The 16073-nt window shown below is 39.1% G+C and overlaps 1 protein-coding gene across 3 annotated transcripts in view; it reads left to right on the top strand.

Moving 5' to 3' along the window:
* The window catches only part of ARHGAP42 (Rho GTPase activating protein 42), a 264527-nt gene extending 252612 nt beyond the window's left edge, over positions 1-11915 (top strand). For 2 of the 3 annotated variants that reach the window (XM_036902815.2, XM_036902817.2), the window contains 2 exons: positions 6231-6310; positions 6662-11915. In XM_036902815.2, coding sequence (XP_036758710.1) covers positions 6231-6310; positions 6662-6750 — 169 coding nt within the window. In that variant the 3' untranslated portion in view covers positions 6751-11915. The remainder of the gene's footprint in view (positions 1-6230; positions 6311-6661) is intronic. The other variant, XM_057490759.1, reaches the window with a different exon arrangement.
* The last annotated feature ends 4158 nt before the right edge of the window (positions 11916-16073 follow it).

The raw sequence follows: 16073 nt of genomic DNA on the forward strand, positions 1-16073 counted from the left end.
TATCATTAAATGCAAGTGAACAACAGATACAGTCGAGGGCATTTCCCTTGCTAATGTCCTACAGTGCCTATTTCATTTTCCTCCTGGGAACTCAGGGTTACAGTTGAAATGGACCTTGTGGAGCGGTAGAACCAGCAGTGGGTAGTGGGAAGACTTTGGGAAAGAGGTTGATTGGGAGACTGTAGTAGATGGCCTTCAGCAGCAGAAAAATTAACACCTCTGGGAACCACTGAAGGCTCTGAGAGTCATTGAACAAATGGGAGATCTAATCAGTGATCACTTGAACAGGAAGTTTGGGCTTTTCTAGGAGGTTCTGAAGGGGTGAGAACAGTTAACCATTTAGGATGGAATTGGTGAGATTTAAAGGGCCTTGATTAGGGCAATAGCACAAGCAGGACAGCTGTGAGGAGAAGTATATGGATAGGACCAGTATTTAGCAGTTGCTTTGATACTGGGAATGAGAGATAGGGAGATTCCCAGTATTTGAGACTGAGTGTCAGAAAGAACAGTAATTTAACTTTTGATCTCAAGTTCTGACTACATGGGGTGGAAAGAAAGTTTTGGCCATAATATTTGAAGAGTCTGAGGAACATTGAGAGGAGATTAGAAATGTGCAGCTGGAACCAGGGAGAGCGTGGAGCTTGGTGCCATTTGAGAGCCTTCTGCATGGCACTTACATTGCCTAGAGGTGAGGGGAACCAGCTAGGGGGCTTACTGAATGGAGAAAATTTTTTAAATGACTGTGCATTGATCTTTGGGGAGCAGTTTTATTTAAGGGTCAGGAAAAGAAGAATGTGAAAGACTGAGCAGGAGAAAGCATGGTTTGTCAGTGTGGTAGAAACAAAAACATCAAGGAGGTCATTAGAGGAGAGCGCTGGCGTTGACCTCTGATGTCGCTGGAGATCTTCGGGGAAGCAGGTTCCGTGGAGTAAGAGGGGCTGCTCTGCAAGGGAACGTCACTGTAAGATTTGTTAAAATGAAGATTCCTGAGTTTTTCCGGGACTTGTAAACCAGAATATCTGAGACAGCAGCCCTAGAGAACATACATTTTTGACAACCTCTGCCAAGGGATTTTTATGTACCAAAGAAAATACTGTTTTCAGAACCATTGGAATAGAGAAAAATACCACAGTACCTAGCAGATTCCTAAGCAGAAAATTGTTACCTCTGAAGCTCTGGGTTATGCTCGGGCAGAGGTAAAGATCCACTTTAAAGTAATATAATTTAGGCAAGCTATACACGTATCTTCTCAAGATTCAATTGAGAATTAAGTGCTTGAAATTAAGAGAATTGAGTGCCTAGCTCATTATATAGGTAATCAAATATTGCTGTTAGCATAGTATAAAAAATGAGTATTTTACTTATAATTGCAAAGCACCAAGACAGAGCTCAACAGAATTGTCCTGTCCAGTGAATTTGAGTGTTAAGAAGACTGTAGGTCCCTGGCTTATGGCACAATGACACTTGTAAGGCACACATGAGGTAAAGTGCTATGACACATGTAAGGTAGACCAAAGAAGCCATGATTTTTTGGAAAAAAAAAAGAAAAACTTAATATTTTCTTTTAGAGACTGTAGAAAATGCTAATTAACTAAAGTGAATAAACACCACGTCTAATACCATCATCCGAAGATAACCACTGTTAACACTTTGGTACACAGCCTTTTAAATTCTTCTATGGTAGTGGTTCTAGAACTTTCCAGTTTCGGAACACCTTTATACACTTAAAAAAAGAAATCATTGACGACCTCCAAAAAGCTTTGATTTGTAAGTTATATTGTATGGGAAATTTAAACTGATAAACTTAAAAAATGTTTGAGTTTATTTAAAATAAGAATAAGTTCATGTAACTAAAGGTTAATAGCAACATTTTTGTTAGAAGACACAGTTGTGTTTATTCACTTATTAACAGTCAGCAAATTATCAGTAACAGATGCATTTTTTTTCCCAGTGATTTTAAGGTTTTACAAATTGTAGTCCAGTGGAATCACCAGAAATGTACTAGATCATCAATCAGAAGATGTCAGTTCTAGCCTGATGCTGCCATAACTTTACTTTCTCTTGGCCTTCATTTCTATATAAAGTAGACCAAGGAAATATGTGTTTCCTTTCAAAATCCAAACTTACATAACCCAAGTTGCCTGGATGATCACAAGTCCTCTTGCATGCAGAAGCCATCCTTCTCTGCAAAACCAAGTCTGATGGTTTATGTGTCTACCCCCTAAGCATAGAGGGTCTAGTTTCCCTACCTCTTCGCTCTTCCAAAGGCCACATTTCTAATGCATTTAAGACAACAGAAGTTGTTTTGAATCCACTCGTGAGCAGGCCACGCAGAAGCCCTCTCTGTGCTGTTGCCCTGCACCCGACATGCCGCATTCTGCTTCCGTCCTTAATGATGCTGGGTCTTGAGAGCCCAGATGCTTCTCTTCCTTTATCGCACCAAGGCACCAGCAGCGCAGTAGCAACAGCACAGCCCATGATATAGGAGCGCATATAACAAGTTTTAGGAAAATTATTTTCTAAAATAAAGGGAGTTACGTTATTTTACATTTTTGCAGATCTCTTTAATATTTGAAAATAAATAGATTCTCATTCACATTCCTTTGGCTCTCAGAGCAGTGTCCTCTCAGGGTCCCATCTAGGTCTCCCTTAACTGTACTTTGAAATCACTCCTGTGGTAAGCACAGGGAAAGCACCGTGAGGAGGGAACTCACTGTCTCATTCCAGCTTTTAACTCAGTTATTTAGCATTGAGGCCTCCAGTACTCAGACATCCAAGCAGGAAATGGCCAGTATTTGTTAGCAAAAACCTAAGAAAGGGACATGTGACTAATCTTAAGAAATCTCCAGCCAGGGACTCAGAAGTAAATGCAGTGTTTATTGTACATAGTAAACAGTTATGGGCAACTTTGGGGGTTGCCATGGACACATTTCCTGTAAACACTTTGCCTTCCACACTGACACTGTTTCATGTCATGTATTCTTGTCCAGCACTATTTCAGGTAGCAGCCTCATACTTCTTTGGATTGGTGTATTATATTTACTAAATCCTCTACTGATGCACACTTACATTGTTGTGATTTTTTTTTTTTTTAGCTTTTTTATCTGTTGCTTCTTTGGCATTATACCTGATTATACCTGAGTGCATTCCTACTCCCTTCAGAAGTGAAATTCTCAGCATACAAAAAGATTGTCTGTATGTGCGTGTGTGTATCATTGTTAAGTGGCCCTCCAGAGAACATTATATCAATTTTGATTTGGTTAATTTTTTTATTTTGCTGATGAGTAAGATAAGCATTGCTGATTTTGCACACTGACCCCATCAAACCTTTGTAAGTCTACTCATCAGCATTAGACAGCATTTAGAATTAGAAATTGCCTTGTAAACAAACCATCTTCCAGATGATAAGGGAGGAAATGGCTTTCATGTGTTACCTTACTTTCCCATGCAATAACAAACAGGATTTTCAAAATCCTTTCCTAAGGATACTAGAATCATCTCTGCAGAGAGACTCAGAAGGTAGGTGACAGTGTTATTGTTAGATCTTCAATATACCAAGGCAGTAAAAGAGAAAGCATTAGCACCTTTAGAGAAAACTTCACTGTCGCAGAAGTCTACACTACATCATCAAAGCTGTCTGCTTAGTTAACACCTGTAGTTAGAGATCTCAGCAGAAGAAAATTACACCTGTCTAGTCACATGCACAGGTAATTGGAAAGTCATGACAGATATTGTGCTGTGTACTTTTGACACATTTCACAATATCCATTTATTTAGTGAAATAATTTTGCTGCATGCCTCCCCCCACCATCCAGTCTTAAAAAATAAAGAGAACATTCATGTCTGAAATATTAATAAAAATAGTTTGGTTGCATTTTAAAGTATAATTCAGAAATTACATACCATTACAAGAGTTGGAATACATTAATCATTTCTATGACTGCAAAGATCATTATATGTTAATCATTTCTATGCATCTCTCCACTTAATAATTCAAAGCACTAAGAATATTTATCAGAAGAAATTGTTGCTGTTACACTATTTGATATTTTGAAAAATCTAGAGACTTTTAGGAAAATAGCTCTGCAACCATTATATCAGATCAAATGATTAATCTTGGCTAGAAGATTTATAGGAAAGACTAATATTCTTTCTAGTTAAGATTACTATAGTCTGATTCTTAGACGTATCCACAATTTGGTACTATCTTCTCCCCTCCCCTTCCCATGCCCACCAGTAACCCAAGTGCATGCATTCACATACATGTGTGCATGCACACACACATGCACATGGTTCTTTAGCATAAAGCCTTGTCCTTCTCTGGGTACCTCCACTTCAGTTCTTCCTTAGACCCTGTTGCACTGGGAAATGGTGCTGTGTGAGCTAATAGTCATTCCTAAGCCTGCCTACTGCAGGATCTCCTAGCAGACTTTCTGCAAGTTCAGCCTGAGACTCACCTCACATGAATGAAGCTCCGGGGCATGGCCATAGTTTTCCGCTGTAAGCTTCCAATCTTCCAATAGCCATTTGGGAACCCAGTTTAGTGACCTAGCATCATTCTGAAAGTGTAACAAGAAGACCCAAACTGTAGTTTCTACAGGGAAATGAAATCATAGTGTAACATGGCTGCCTTGAGAGAGCTGCAGACAGGAAATACTGTGGATGCTTCTTTGCCCATCTGGGACCTTAGAGAGGAGAGACAATCAAATCTTTAAAGGAATTTATCATATAGAAAAAGAGCCCAGAGCATCTACCCTATTTTCCCACTCACTCACTCAGCAAGTATTTACTGAGTTACTACTAAACATCAGGCATCATTCATGGAGTTTGCATTCTAGATGAGGGGTGGGGCATGGGAAGATAACAGAAATATCAACAATGACAGCAGAATACCCAGACATTAATATCCTGCAGGAGAATGTGATCGTTACCCAGGTGGCTGTTTCAGAGCATGTGGTTAGGGGGGTCCTGGCTTCCGCAAAACTCCGGAAGTTTAAGATAGACTAGAAATGCATAGCCATGTGAAGCTCAAGGAAAACTTCCCGTCCAGGGCCCAGCAAACCCTGAGGAGGGTATGAGCTTGACATGTGTAAGGAGGAAGAGAGGGCCGGTGTGACTGGAGGATGGTAGGTAAGCAGGGGCAGGAACAGAAGAAGCAGGAGATGCTAACAGGCACCTGGCTGCATGGTGTGGAGGCTAGAATTGGAAACCAGTTGAAGGGATGTATTCTGGGAAATTATGTGATCATCATGTGACCATCAGAACCTTTTCAAGCTGCCCTCTGGCTGCCCTGTACAGAATGGATTGCAAAGGGTTAAAAGAAGCCTAGAAAATTTAGGAAGTTGGGAAACTGTTCAGTGAGCCATATCAGAAATCATTCTGGCCCAGACTCAGCTTGAGGCAGAGCTGGTGAGAAGTAGGTGGAGGCAGGATAAGTTGCACATCTTCTCCTGGGTAACTGGGTGGTGCCAAGTTGACTGGAGACTAGAATAGCAGCCTCAGAACTAAATAGCTTCTTAGTGTTAGCTCAGGTGTTTTTAAGTAGATCGCATATAAAACTCAATTCTGGCTTCTCTTAAAAAACAATATCTGGCTGCGCTGAGCCCAAATTCTCATCTGGTAACAGATGTTGGGAGTTGAGTGCTCACCTCCTGTTTGGGGCAGTGAGTATGCTCTCTGGTTTGCAGAGCCTCCATCCATCCCCATTGTCTCCCTTACCGCTAGGCTGTTGATGGTTGCCATTTACCATCAACTTGTTCTACTTTTGTTCTTACATCATGCCCATTTAACTTATTTGCCATACCCTGTAGACATTTTCATTTGGGGGTCTCTCATCTGGTAGTCTGAAATGATAGCAGCAAAACACAAGCCTCAGGGTACCTGCGAACCTCTGTAGGGCTGTAAGAGTAGCCTGTTGAGCAGCATACTAACATAATACATTCTTTAAAATCAACTTATCCTATTTGTTATAAGGCAGGTGGTCACCCTGGGGGGCATTGTCTGGAAACACAATAAGGGCTTGGTGTACTGTCAATGTTTGATTTCTTGATCTGGTTACACCAGTATATTCAGATTTTGAAAAGTACACTTCTACACACTTACATTGCCCTTGATATTATAGTCCAAATTTCAACTAAAAAATGGTAACATTTTTTTAAGAACAGTTGGGAATATAAATGTACTTGAGGTGAGTGCGGTGCGTTTCACACAGTTGTCTTTGATTCTTTCAGCCAAGCCAAAGCCATGTACTCCTGCAAAGCAGAGCACAGCCACGAGCTATCCTTCCCACAGGGGGCGGTGTTTTCTAACGGTAAGACCTCCCCACCCCCAGCCCCCGTTTCCTTTGCTTAAGTTTGTTGTTGGGAGGAAGAAGTAGTGTAAGGGTAAGAATCTAAAGCAGAAGTCAGGAGACTCAGAATCTAGTCCAGGTCCAGCCTCACATAACCTGCACAACTGAACCCAGCCCTCGGGGCCCAGTTTCCTCCAGAGACAGAGAATGACATGAATGCAGAGGACTTCTTCCAGCTTTAAAGGTGCTTTGACATTGTTTGGCACCTTGAATGTGTGCATGCAACCTGATGTGGATTTTTACCCATTTGTGTGTATAATTATTTGAAACCAATTTTGACAGAGTGACATTTATTTTTTATTTTTTTGTCAGTGTACCCATCAGTGGAACCAGGATGGTTGAAGGCAACTTATGAAGGCAAAACAGGACTAGTTCCAGAAAATTACGTTGTCTTCCTCTAATACCACTTAGTGGATGGCAGTATCTTCATGGTATCCATGGAAATAAATAAGTGCTCTGATTTTATCTGACACAGATAGGGGATTAACCCACTAAATGAAAACAGTCAATTTCTATTAAGTTCAACACCAGGAGATTATGGAGCTCCCTATTAATGGAAAAGAAAAAGTTTAAATTGTTTGCCATTCTTTTACTTTTTTGAGGGGGAGGGGGGTTCTTATTTTAAAATCTTGTCTTTTTTAAGTAATTTTCCCAGTGTGTCTTCCATAACAATTATAGTATCTCAAATATTGTGTGCTCTATCCCGGAGATTTGGAAACAAGAAATCTGCCATAAGGATTTTGAGATCTCCCTCACTGCCTGGCATTCTCTGCAGAACCTTCAGATGATTACTTAAAAATGTAATTTAAATCATTCATTTAGTTTTTTTCTCAAAAAAATACTCTTTCTATATATATGATTGTTTTGCTGGTCCTAAACATTTCAAGGAAATAAGTTTTGTTTTTCTTTTTAACATAAGTTTGTGTACCAAGTAGATAATAATATTCAAAAGCAGTAATGTATACGGTGTCTGTAAATGAAGCCAAATTAAGTCATACACTGATTCCACTGTAAACACGCCGGCCAGCCTTCCAGACACCTTCCATGGACTGAGGGCAAGGATCAGCAAACTGTTTCTGTTAAAGACCTGATAGTAAATATCTGGGGGCTTTGCAGGCCCTGTAGTCTCTATCTCTATCACAGTATTAAATTCTACCACTGTAGCAAAAATCACCCATAGACAGTAAGTAAACAAATGAGCATGGCTCTGTACCAAGACAACTTTATTTATGGATCCTGAAATCTGAAAATCATGTAACTACCACATGTCATGAAATATTATGCTGCTTTTACTTTTTCAAATGCATTAAAAATTATAAATGTTTTTATCTGATGGGCTGTGCACAAACAGGCGATGGGCCAGATTTGACTCATGGGGTCATGGTTTGCTGACCCTTGGTGTAGAGGATATGTAAAATTATCTATATAACTGGGGGATTTTGTGAAATGTTACCATATGAACATATAAATATTGATAAATCGTAAACATACACCCTCTGTTAGTAGCAGTATAGTGGTATCACAAAGGTATAATTGCAATAATAGGAAAACAGTATAAAAGTACAGTGTAAAGGCATACAACTTAAATTCTACTTGTAACATTAAAGTATCAGTATTAATATCTGATTTCAGCTTTTGAGAAAATCTATAAATGATAAAGACATTTTAAGACACAAATAGAGAAGCTATGCCTTTTAAAGTCTATGCTTAGTTGCAATAGAATCTAAACATAAAGGTACAGAATTCTTAAGTTATTTTGAACAACAAACTTTGAATTTGTCTCATCTTTAGCAGGAATAAAATAGGTATATGATTTTCTATTATGCCTTTCAATTTACAACCTTTATTAGGAATTTCACTGAATTCTTAGAGCATAGAAATAGGTATTTACTACCCACTTATATAAACCATCAGCACCTGGTCATGCACCAACCATTACTTCTATTTTTATCTCAATCGTTCTAATGTATTATTCTGTAAATATCTGCATGTGGCAAAAAACCTTTTTTTCAAGATTCCAAGAAGCTGGTGAGCTGCCATTGACTGGCACAGTCCTGGCCCGCTGGGCCGTGGTGTTTTACATGATTCTTCAGAGTTCTGCACTGTACAGACACTCAGGTATTGACTGGAGAAAACTCTTTTTATGTGATATTATAGTCTGTAATCTCAGTCTCTATTACTTTAAATGAATGTTCCTAGAATTAGCAGATTAAAGTATAGGCACACACATACATAGGTATGCCTTGGAGCATGTATGCTTTTTAAAATGGAATAAGGAGTTAGGACTTGAAAGTTAAAGAGAGCAACAGTAGGCAGAGTCTGAACCAGACATAAAAGGAATGGAAAATATTTAAACTTATAAAAATTAGTAATATAATGAAGAAATATGATACATGGTTGTCTTTTTCTTTTACCTCTTGATCTTTGTATACTACAGTCAGATGTTGCTAGAGACTGTAGGTCTCTAGCTCCTTGGTGGCCCTTAGTTAGGAAGGCGGACACCATGACAACCTTCTGCTGGAATGGAAGGTAGTTCTTCAGCATACCAGTCCCTTAGTCTGAAGTTAAAACACCCTCAGCTAAAACTCCCTTGCCATCATCTGGCATCCTACTAGATTAGAACCTCTTAAGGCAAATTGATTTTCTTTCCATGACCAGCTTGACTCCAAAGAGAGTCAGCATTCTACTTGACTTGCCGCTACATAAAGAAATCTCAACCTTCGTTTTATTTTAATAAAGAGCAGAGTGTTCCTGCCTCTGAGTTGTTTGTGAGCTAATTTCCCTGCTGCTTAGTGAGGACTGAGCACTTTGCTGTATATATAGGGCATGGGGGAGAATCCCAGCTCTCCTTCCTGGTGGGGAGGCATGTATGGTGCCAGTACTACTGTGGTCACTTGTTGAAACAAACTAACACAAGGGCCTGTGCAAAGTGTTCTTTTGTTTGAAGTTCTCATCTTACAGACTTGTGAGGATGGTCTTTTTTTCTTCATATTGATTGCATGTATAAGCAAGTCATGGCTATGTGCTGGAGACGGACAAAAACTGCCTTTGCCTAGACACAGATTTCCCATAGATAAGGTATTTATGAGTACTGAAAAAAACAAGGTGTGTGCTCTAAATCACATGGAAAATTAATTATCCAAAAAAGTAATGCCAGTCATTAGAAAAGGGTGACATTCAGACTTGTTAGCAACATTTCAAAAATGAAACCTTAGTTTTTCAGAGACAATGCAAAGATAGGTTGGAATCGCCACAGCCACACCTTTGAAACACCCAATGTGGGCACCCTAACGGCTGTTGATAGTCCAGTCAGTGTGCGGAGGAAGTGGATGAGGCTCAGTCAATCTTGTGTGCCATTTGAAAATATCTCTGAGTACAAGGCATTTATGTACTGAACAGGTGACGTGCCATAGCGCCACCAAGTTTGTAGAAACTAGTCAGTCAACTGAAGGCTTTTTCTGTTGTGTTAAGTGTAAATGTCTGAACAGTAAAATAATCTTTGTATGTATGTCAAGTGTGAGGACGTGCCCTATCTCCTTGTTTGATGTGAGTGGTTTTGCTAGTTGGTTAGCTCTGTGGGCTTTGTGATGTGAATGAGGGCAGCCAGGTTTCTCAACAATGGCTTGTTCGCTGGCTCTTTCACCGATGGTGGAGAAAAAGAAAATGTACCTTACAATCCCAAATTTTCCAGGTTCCCAAAGGAAAAATAAAGATACATAATGACTTTTGTTTTATTTTTACTCTGTACTTGTTTGACACATTGTGGCACACCTTCAAAAAATCCACTGTGTTGTAAGGAAAAAAAATCGGGCACCATAATCCTATGAGGATAACCCCCTGCTGACCCTCCCTCCCCCAGCCTCATTCTTTAGGTCTGTGTCGATGGCGGAAGGCCGCCATGCACCTGCACGCTGGCGTAAAGAAGCCCTCAGAGTTTCTTCAAGCAACTTCAGTTGCTGTGTGCTCTGCAATCATGTTTTCAGGATGCTTTGGTAACACTTAGAACCCCAATTTGATTTATATTTTATTGACTTAAACCAGTTTAGGAACAGATTTTTTTCTCTATTTTTCTAATACTTTGGTAATTTGCAGCTGTTAATAAGACTTCACATCTCTGGGTAGGACTCCAAAATCACATCTCTTGGTAAAGAGGAAAAGCAGACTTGACTTTGTCCAGAAGTTATTTTCTTCTTGACTCAAGGTTTCCCACATAGGGTAGAAATTGCTGTTTACTCTTGCTGCCTGACATTTTTTTCATTACCTTCCAAAATCAAAATATGTTTTACAAATGAGGTCAACCTTTCTGAAGTCTGTGTCTCACATGTTCTGTTGATCCACAGATTTAATATCAGGTATTTATCAACTAGTTGCATGTCTCCTGGACACATTCACTGTATCTGTTGTCACCAGTAGCTCCCTGCTTCAGAAGTACAGATTCTACTTGGTAGTAACCTCGGACAGTCTCAGGCTTTTGAATGGCATGGACTTGTAGAGGATCAGAGCAATAAATAGCATTTTTCATTTTTTTTAGGCCTGCTGCATCCACTGTTTTAAATATGGAATCTCAGTGTTGACAGTCACAGCAAGCCACTGTTAGAAAACTGATCTTCATATTCTAGACCAATGCTTAGAAGCCTTTTCAATGAGTTAAGGGGCCCAAGAGGTCATCATTTTTCTTCCTGACACTCGAGAGAGATGTCACGTTCAGGTGTTGAGAAGTTCTTCATGCTCCCGGGAGAAATGGAGGCTGTGTGCTTATTGAGTCACAAAAGGTGGGGGACATTTATAATTATTATAAGCATAAATGTCCTCCATTATCCAAGAAGGTCATGTACAGGTCTGTGTGAGGACTGTAAGTGCTGGGAAGAGGTAGGGCCCGAGGTGCAGATGCCACCTTAGATGATCCCTTGGTCCCCTCATCTACTATTTGCCATCGCTTGGCAGTGTTTTCCAAGCTCTTTACTCTTCCAAGGTTGAGAGTGACCCAGCTTTGACTTGAACCTGCTCGATCTCTTCCTGTTTTGTGTATGACAGCATGTTAGAGATTTTCTTATCTGCCTCTTGTCTTCAGTCACCACCTTTTATAGAGAACATTGCCTACATATGACTTACACTTAAAATCTGAGATATCACTTCATATTGAGGGTTGTGATTTCAAGGGCCTTTTTGAGCTCTGGGCTGGAACCTTTACAAGTAAATAGGGAATTTGGCAGGGAAGATGACTTTAAAAAAAAAAATTATGAATCCTATTTATATACTGTTAAAATTTGAGGTTCTATAGTTTATATAAGAGTTGAATATTTAGATATTCTATTTTAGTACTAGGAATGTCTTTGTAGCCATTAACATGACAAATTAATATAAAAATGTCAGTAAATTATCATTGAATTTTTTGTTTATTTTGTAGTGTTGCTGTGTTTATCTGCACTTTGTGTATATATGTACACCACACATACACAAACATGTAAATAACCTGATGTTATTCCAAGTCTAAATTGCCACAATATCTTTAATGTATGTTTACACTGTATTTTAAGTTACTTTAAAAATAAACTGTGCAAGCACATTTTTATTTAGTCTTTGTACTTGAAGACCCACTATGTTCAAAGGCTGCTGTCTTGGGTGCATATAGAGAAAAAAGCAAAGTTTCAAGTACTGTGAATGGTCATTTTGAGTGTGGCTCACTGGAAAATTCTAACAGAATTGGTAACATTTTCCTGACAAGTAGACTTTTCCCCAAGAAATTGGCACTATGAAAAATCAGGAAAATGTTAATGTTGGTACCTATTAATAATGCGGTTATCTGTAGGAGAAGTAAATGGACCATAAACAAAATATCAAATAAAACATATGCAGGCTTACCTGAAAATACATTTGCAAAAGTTAAAAGTGTGCTGTGAAAGAAGTGTCAGCATACAAATGTCCCCTTATATTGTTGTTAGGTTTATGACCCCTGGTTCACTGTTTGACTTCTACCTAAAATTTTGCTTTTCTGTATCCAAGAAAGAGTTGTGTATTTATTTTGTACTGCTAAATGGATTGTTGGAGTACAGCAAACCATCTTGCAAAAACTCAGTCTGACTGGTTAATAACAGGGCCATTGGGCATGCTACCTGATTTGCACAAGTGGATTGTAGCTTTCTCCACTATCAGAGGAAGTGATAAATTCATGACACAAGACCTGTTGAGATAAAAAGATTAATGTGAATAAATTTCATTATGATTAGGCAGGAGAGGATGTTAGGATAGGTATTAGAGATCATTGTGGATCAGCTACTGTTTGAGAATGTTGGATTAGAAGGAATTAACCCAGATGGAACCCCTTAGAACTGATATTTTTAGAAATAGTAACAAACTAGCTTCCAATTGGCAAAGCTACGATGATTTGAGTAACAAAAGAAGTAATCTTGGGTCACTGGGTTATAATCCAACATAAAAAATATCCATGAATCCACACTGATATAAATGGCAATAATCATTTATATGAATCAAAATAGACAAGAGACAAATACTCCTTAGGGAAGAATTCCAAATAGTAATTGGAATTGGATTAGTCTTCCCTTTGGAGATAGAATTTAACCCTTTTCCCACTAGAAGATGGGCTAGACTTAATGACTTCCAAAAAAGAAAACCATCGTCGCTTTACAGAGAAGCCTGGAAGACACTGTCTGGACCAGGTGACAAAGTTGTCATCAGTGATACCTCATGGTTGTGTTAGAACCCCTGTCATGTGATGAGAAAACAGCAGAGGTAGGTTTCTTCTCCCAAGCCCCTGATTCCAGTCTAATGGTAAGAAAAACGTCAGACATGCCCAGATGGACATTCTGCAGGATAGATACTGAACTAGTAACTTCTCAAGACTCTCAAGGTCATGAAAATAAGAAAATACTGAGAAACTCACAAATCAGAGGAGACTTGGGAGTTTGGACAGCTAAATGCAGTGTGGACCCCAGGACTGCATCCTGTGAAGAAGAAAATGGGAAAACTGGTGATAGCCAAATAAGCCTAATGTTAATAGTTAAAAAAATTAAGTAGTAACAAAAAGCCACAAGATAGTGACGTGAACTGGGGACACCTTAGCTGTTTTGGGAATTTAAATGGCTTCCATTTAAGGCTAAAGTAATTGTTTCCCCTCTAAATTGGGATCTTTGTGTGGAACATGCTGCCTGTTTAGCACTGAGTCCCAGACACTAGATCAGAACTTGGTATACAGTAGGGTCAGCCCCTTTCATTAAATGAATGAATTCATTAACAAAGGAACAATCATTGTAAACCCTTTTAGAAGTTAGACAACATAGTTGTAGGCTTAGACTGTTTTTTTACGTCTCCTTGCCCAGAAATAGTGGAATTCATTCTATAACATCCTGTGAATGTGTGGTTCTACTCTGGAGTTCTTTATAGATTGATGGAGAAAACATACCCCCACACTTGAACATTGTGTTCTTAAGGACAGAGATTAGATACACATATACTTCTCTCACTGCTAGACTTGTAAAATTTGGTTGGTTGAGCTGGATCTCCAGATGCTATTGAACTCAATTTTCTAAGCTCTTAAAGAAAGAAAAGCCCAGATTTTGAAAATTAAGCTATGCTAAACCTACAGTTCAATTTGTTGGGCTAAAGAAGTTGTGTTGTTAAAGTAGAAATTTTACGCATACCAAAATCGAAAAGCAAAAATCTTTTCCATGTTTGTTATACAATAGTTATTGCTATTAAAAAAAAATGTGGATTAGAACATTTGAATGAAGTCTCTGTATAGGGGGGAACTTTGAGAATACAAATCCCTAAACACTAACTGAGTGCTTGACAATGCTGTTTCTGGGTATTTACGGTAAATGGGCCAAGTAGGCTCTACTTGTTGATGGAAAAAAATTATCTGAAATATTCTACCTCTTCAGTTGCCAGAAGCCAGTCTACTGAAAAAGATTCCCAGGGTCAGTCTGGGCTAGAGAAAAGAAAATAATCTATCTTCCAATCTTCCTCACGAGTTTTGATGTTTGATAGTCACTAAGTCACCTATCTACAGAGAAGTAGATTTTTCACAGAATGAGTAAGTCATAAGTTGCTTCAGCAACTATACAGTTCAAATGGCTTTCAACCTTTTGGGAGCAACTGAAGCAGAATCAATTCTTCAAATCTTCCTTGGAACCCAAGATGTTAGGCATGAGCCCAAGCTGCTGGTGTGCACACCTGCATGTGTGTGAAAGAATGCTGCCCTTCCCCGATGCAGGCCCACAGCCTCTGGCATCTCCACAGACCCCGGAGACCTTTCAGGGCCAGGCTTGGAGATGACTCCATCTAAATCAGTCTGCTAATTAGGAAGCCGAGGGCCATACCAACAAGCTTCCTTAGAGTCCTGGACTCCTTTCTGCTCTACTCTGACCACTCGTTCTGGATGTGGGGTAGATCAACTTTTCAGACACTTTTATCTTTGAAAAGTCTAACTTTATCTGGAAACAGTATTCTCTGATAAAGGGTGTCTTCTCTGATGTGTACAGATGGAGAAGGAAGACCAAAGGTCAGATTCAGCCAGCCTTGGCTGTTAAAGGGAGAAGAAAATTGTTTTTTAATTTTTGGTGTGTGAAAACTTCTGAGACTATAAAATACCTAGTTTAGTGCCTGTACCTATTAGGTGTTACTAGATAGAAATTATTATTAAATATTTGAGGGGTTCAGTAGTTGAGTTTGCAACTTACTGATGTAAATGGCAAAAAAAAAGTGAAACCTTAAACTACAGTAATAAAGGTTAAATAATGACTCCCAAATACATGGCACACTGCCACAAATTGAATGTACTCCTTTTCACTGTCACACAATCCTTGATCCAACTGGACACAGCCACTGAATGTTGGATGTCTCCTTTTTTTTTTTAATAAGAACTGATACTAAAAGGTTAATTTCTCGGACTTGTTTAATGTCACATAGTTGGTGGTGACACTCTTGGACTCAGCCTGGGTGTTCTGCTTTGAAACCCAGTGCTCTTTACAACCAACCACCTTTTCACTACAAGAGAAATATAGCAAAGCTTTCTGTGCCACCACCCTTGAAGGAGGTCTTTGGAAAAGTCAGCCTTATCCTGAAGAAAGATGAAGGTGGGACACAGGAAGCTCTAGCCTGTGAAAAATGTTATAGATGGAATATTGCTACTCCATGTGCAACCTTTGGACCACCTAGCACCTATTTAGAAATGCAGGATCTTAGATATTCTGAATCAGAAGCTGCATTTTAAGAAGATCCCAAGATGATTCGTATCAGCAACACAGTTGGAAAAGAACAGGTACTTGGAGGGCTTTGGGGATATTTCAGGGCAAGAAGAGACTAGACTCACATCTTACTATTCCGAAAGCCAAAAATAGGACCCTTGGAAGAAGTCACAAAGATCAAAGTTAAAAAAAAAGTAATTTCATCACCAAGTCTTCTGACAGTAGACTAAGGACACAGCTTCCTATTGTAAGGAATGTTCAAGCACGTCTGGATGACTGCTTTCATAGAGGAAATAGAAAATATAGTGAGTATCTGGACAAGTCTCAAAAGGCCATTATTGAGCACCAAGATGTGTTCAAATCATTGGAGATCCTGAGTAAATTAGTTATTATCCTTCCTTTCAAGAAGGCCATGTTTTATTGGGGCAACAGATAAGTAAAAGTCAGTGAAATGTAACGAAATGCTAAGAATAAGTATTGATGTTGAGAAAGGGCAGTATTCAGAATCGAGGCAATGCAGA

This window comes from Manis pentadactyla, chromosome 13 (assembly GCF_030020395.1).
Source record: "Manis pentadactyla isolate mManPen7 chromosome 13, mManPen7.hap1, whole genome shotgun sequence".
NCBI classification, from domain to species: domain Eukaryota; kingdom Metazoa; phylum Chordata; class Mammalia; order Pholidota; family Manidae; genus Manis; species Manis pentadactyla.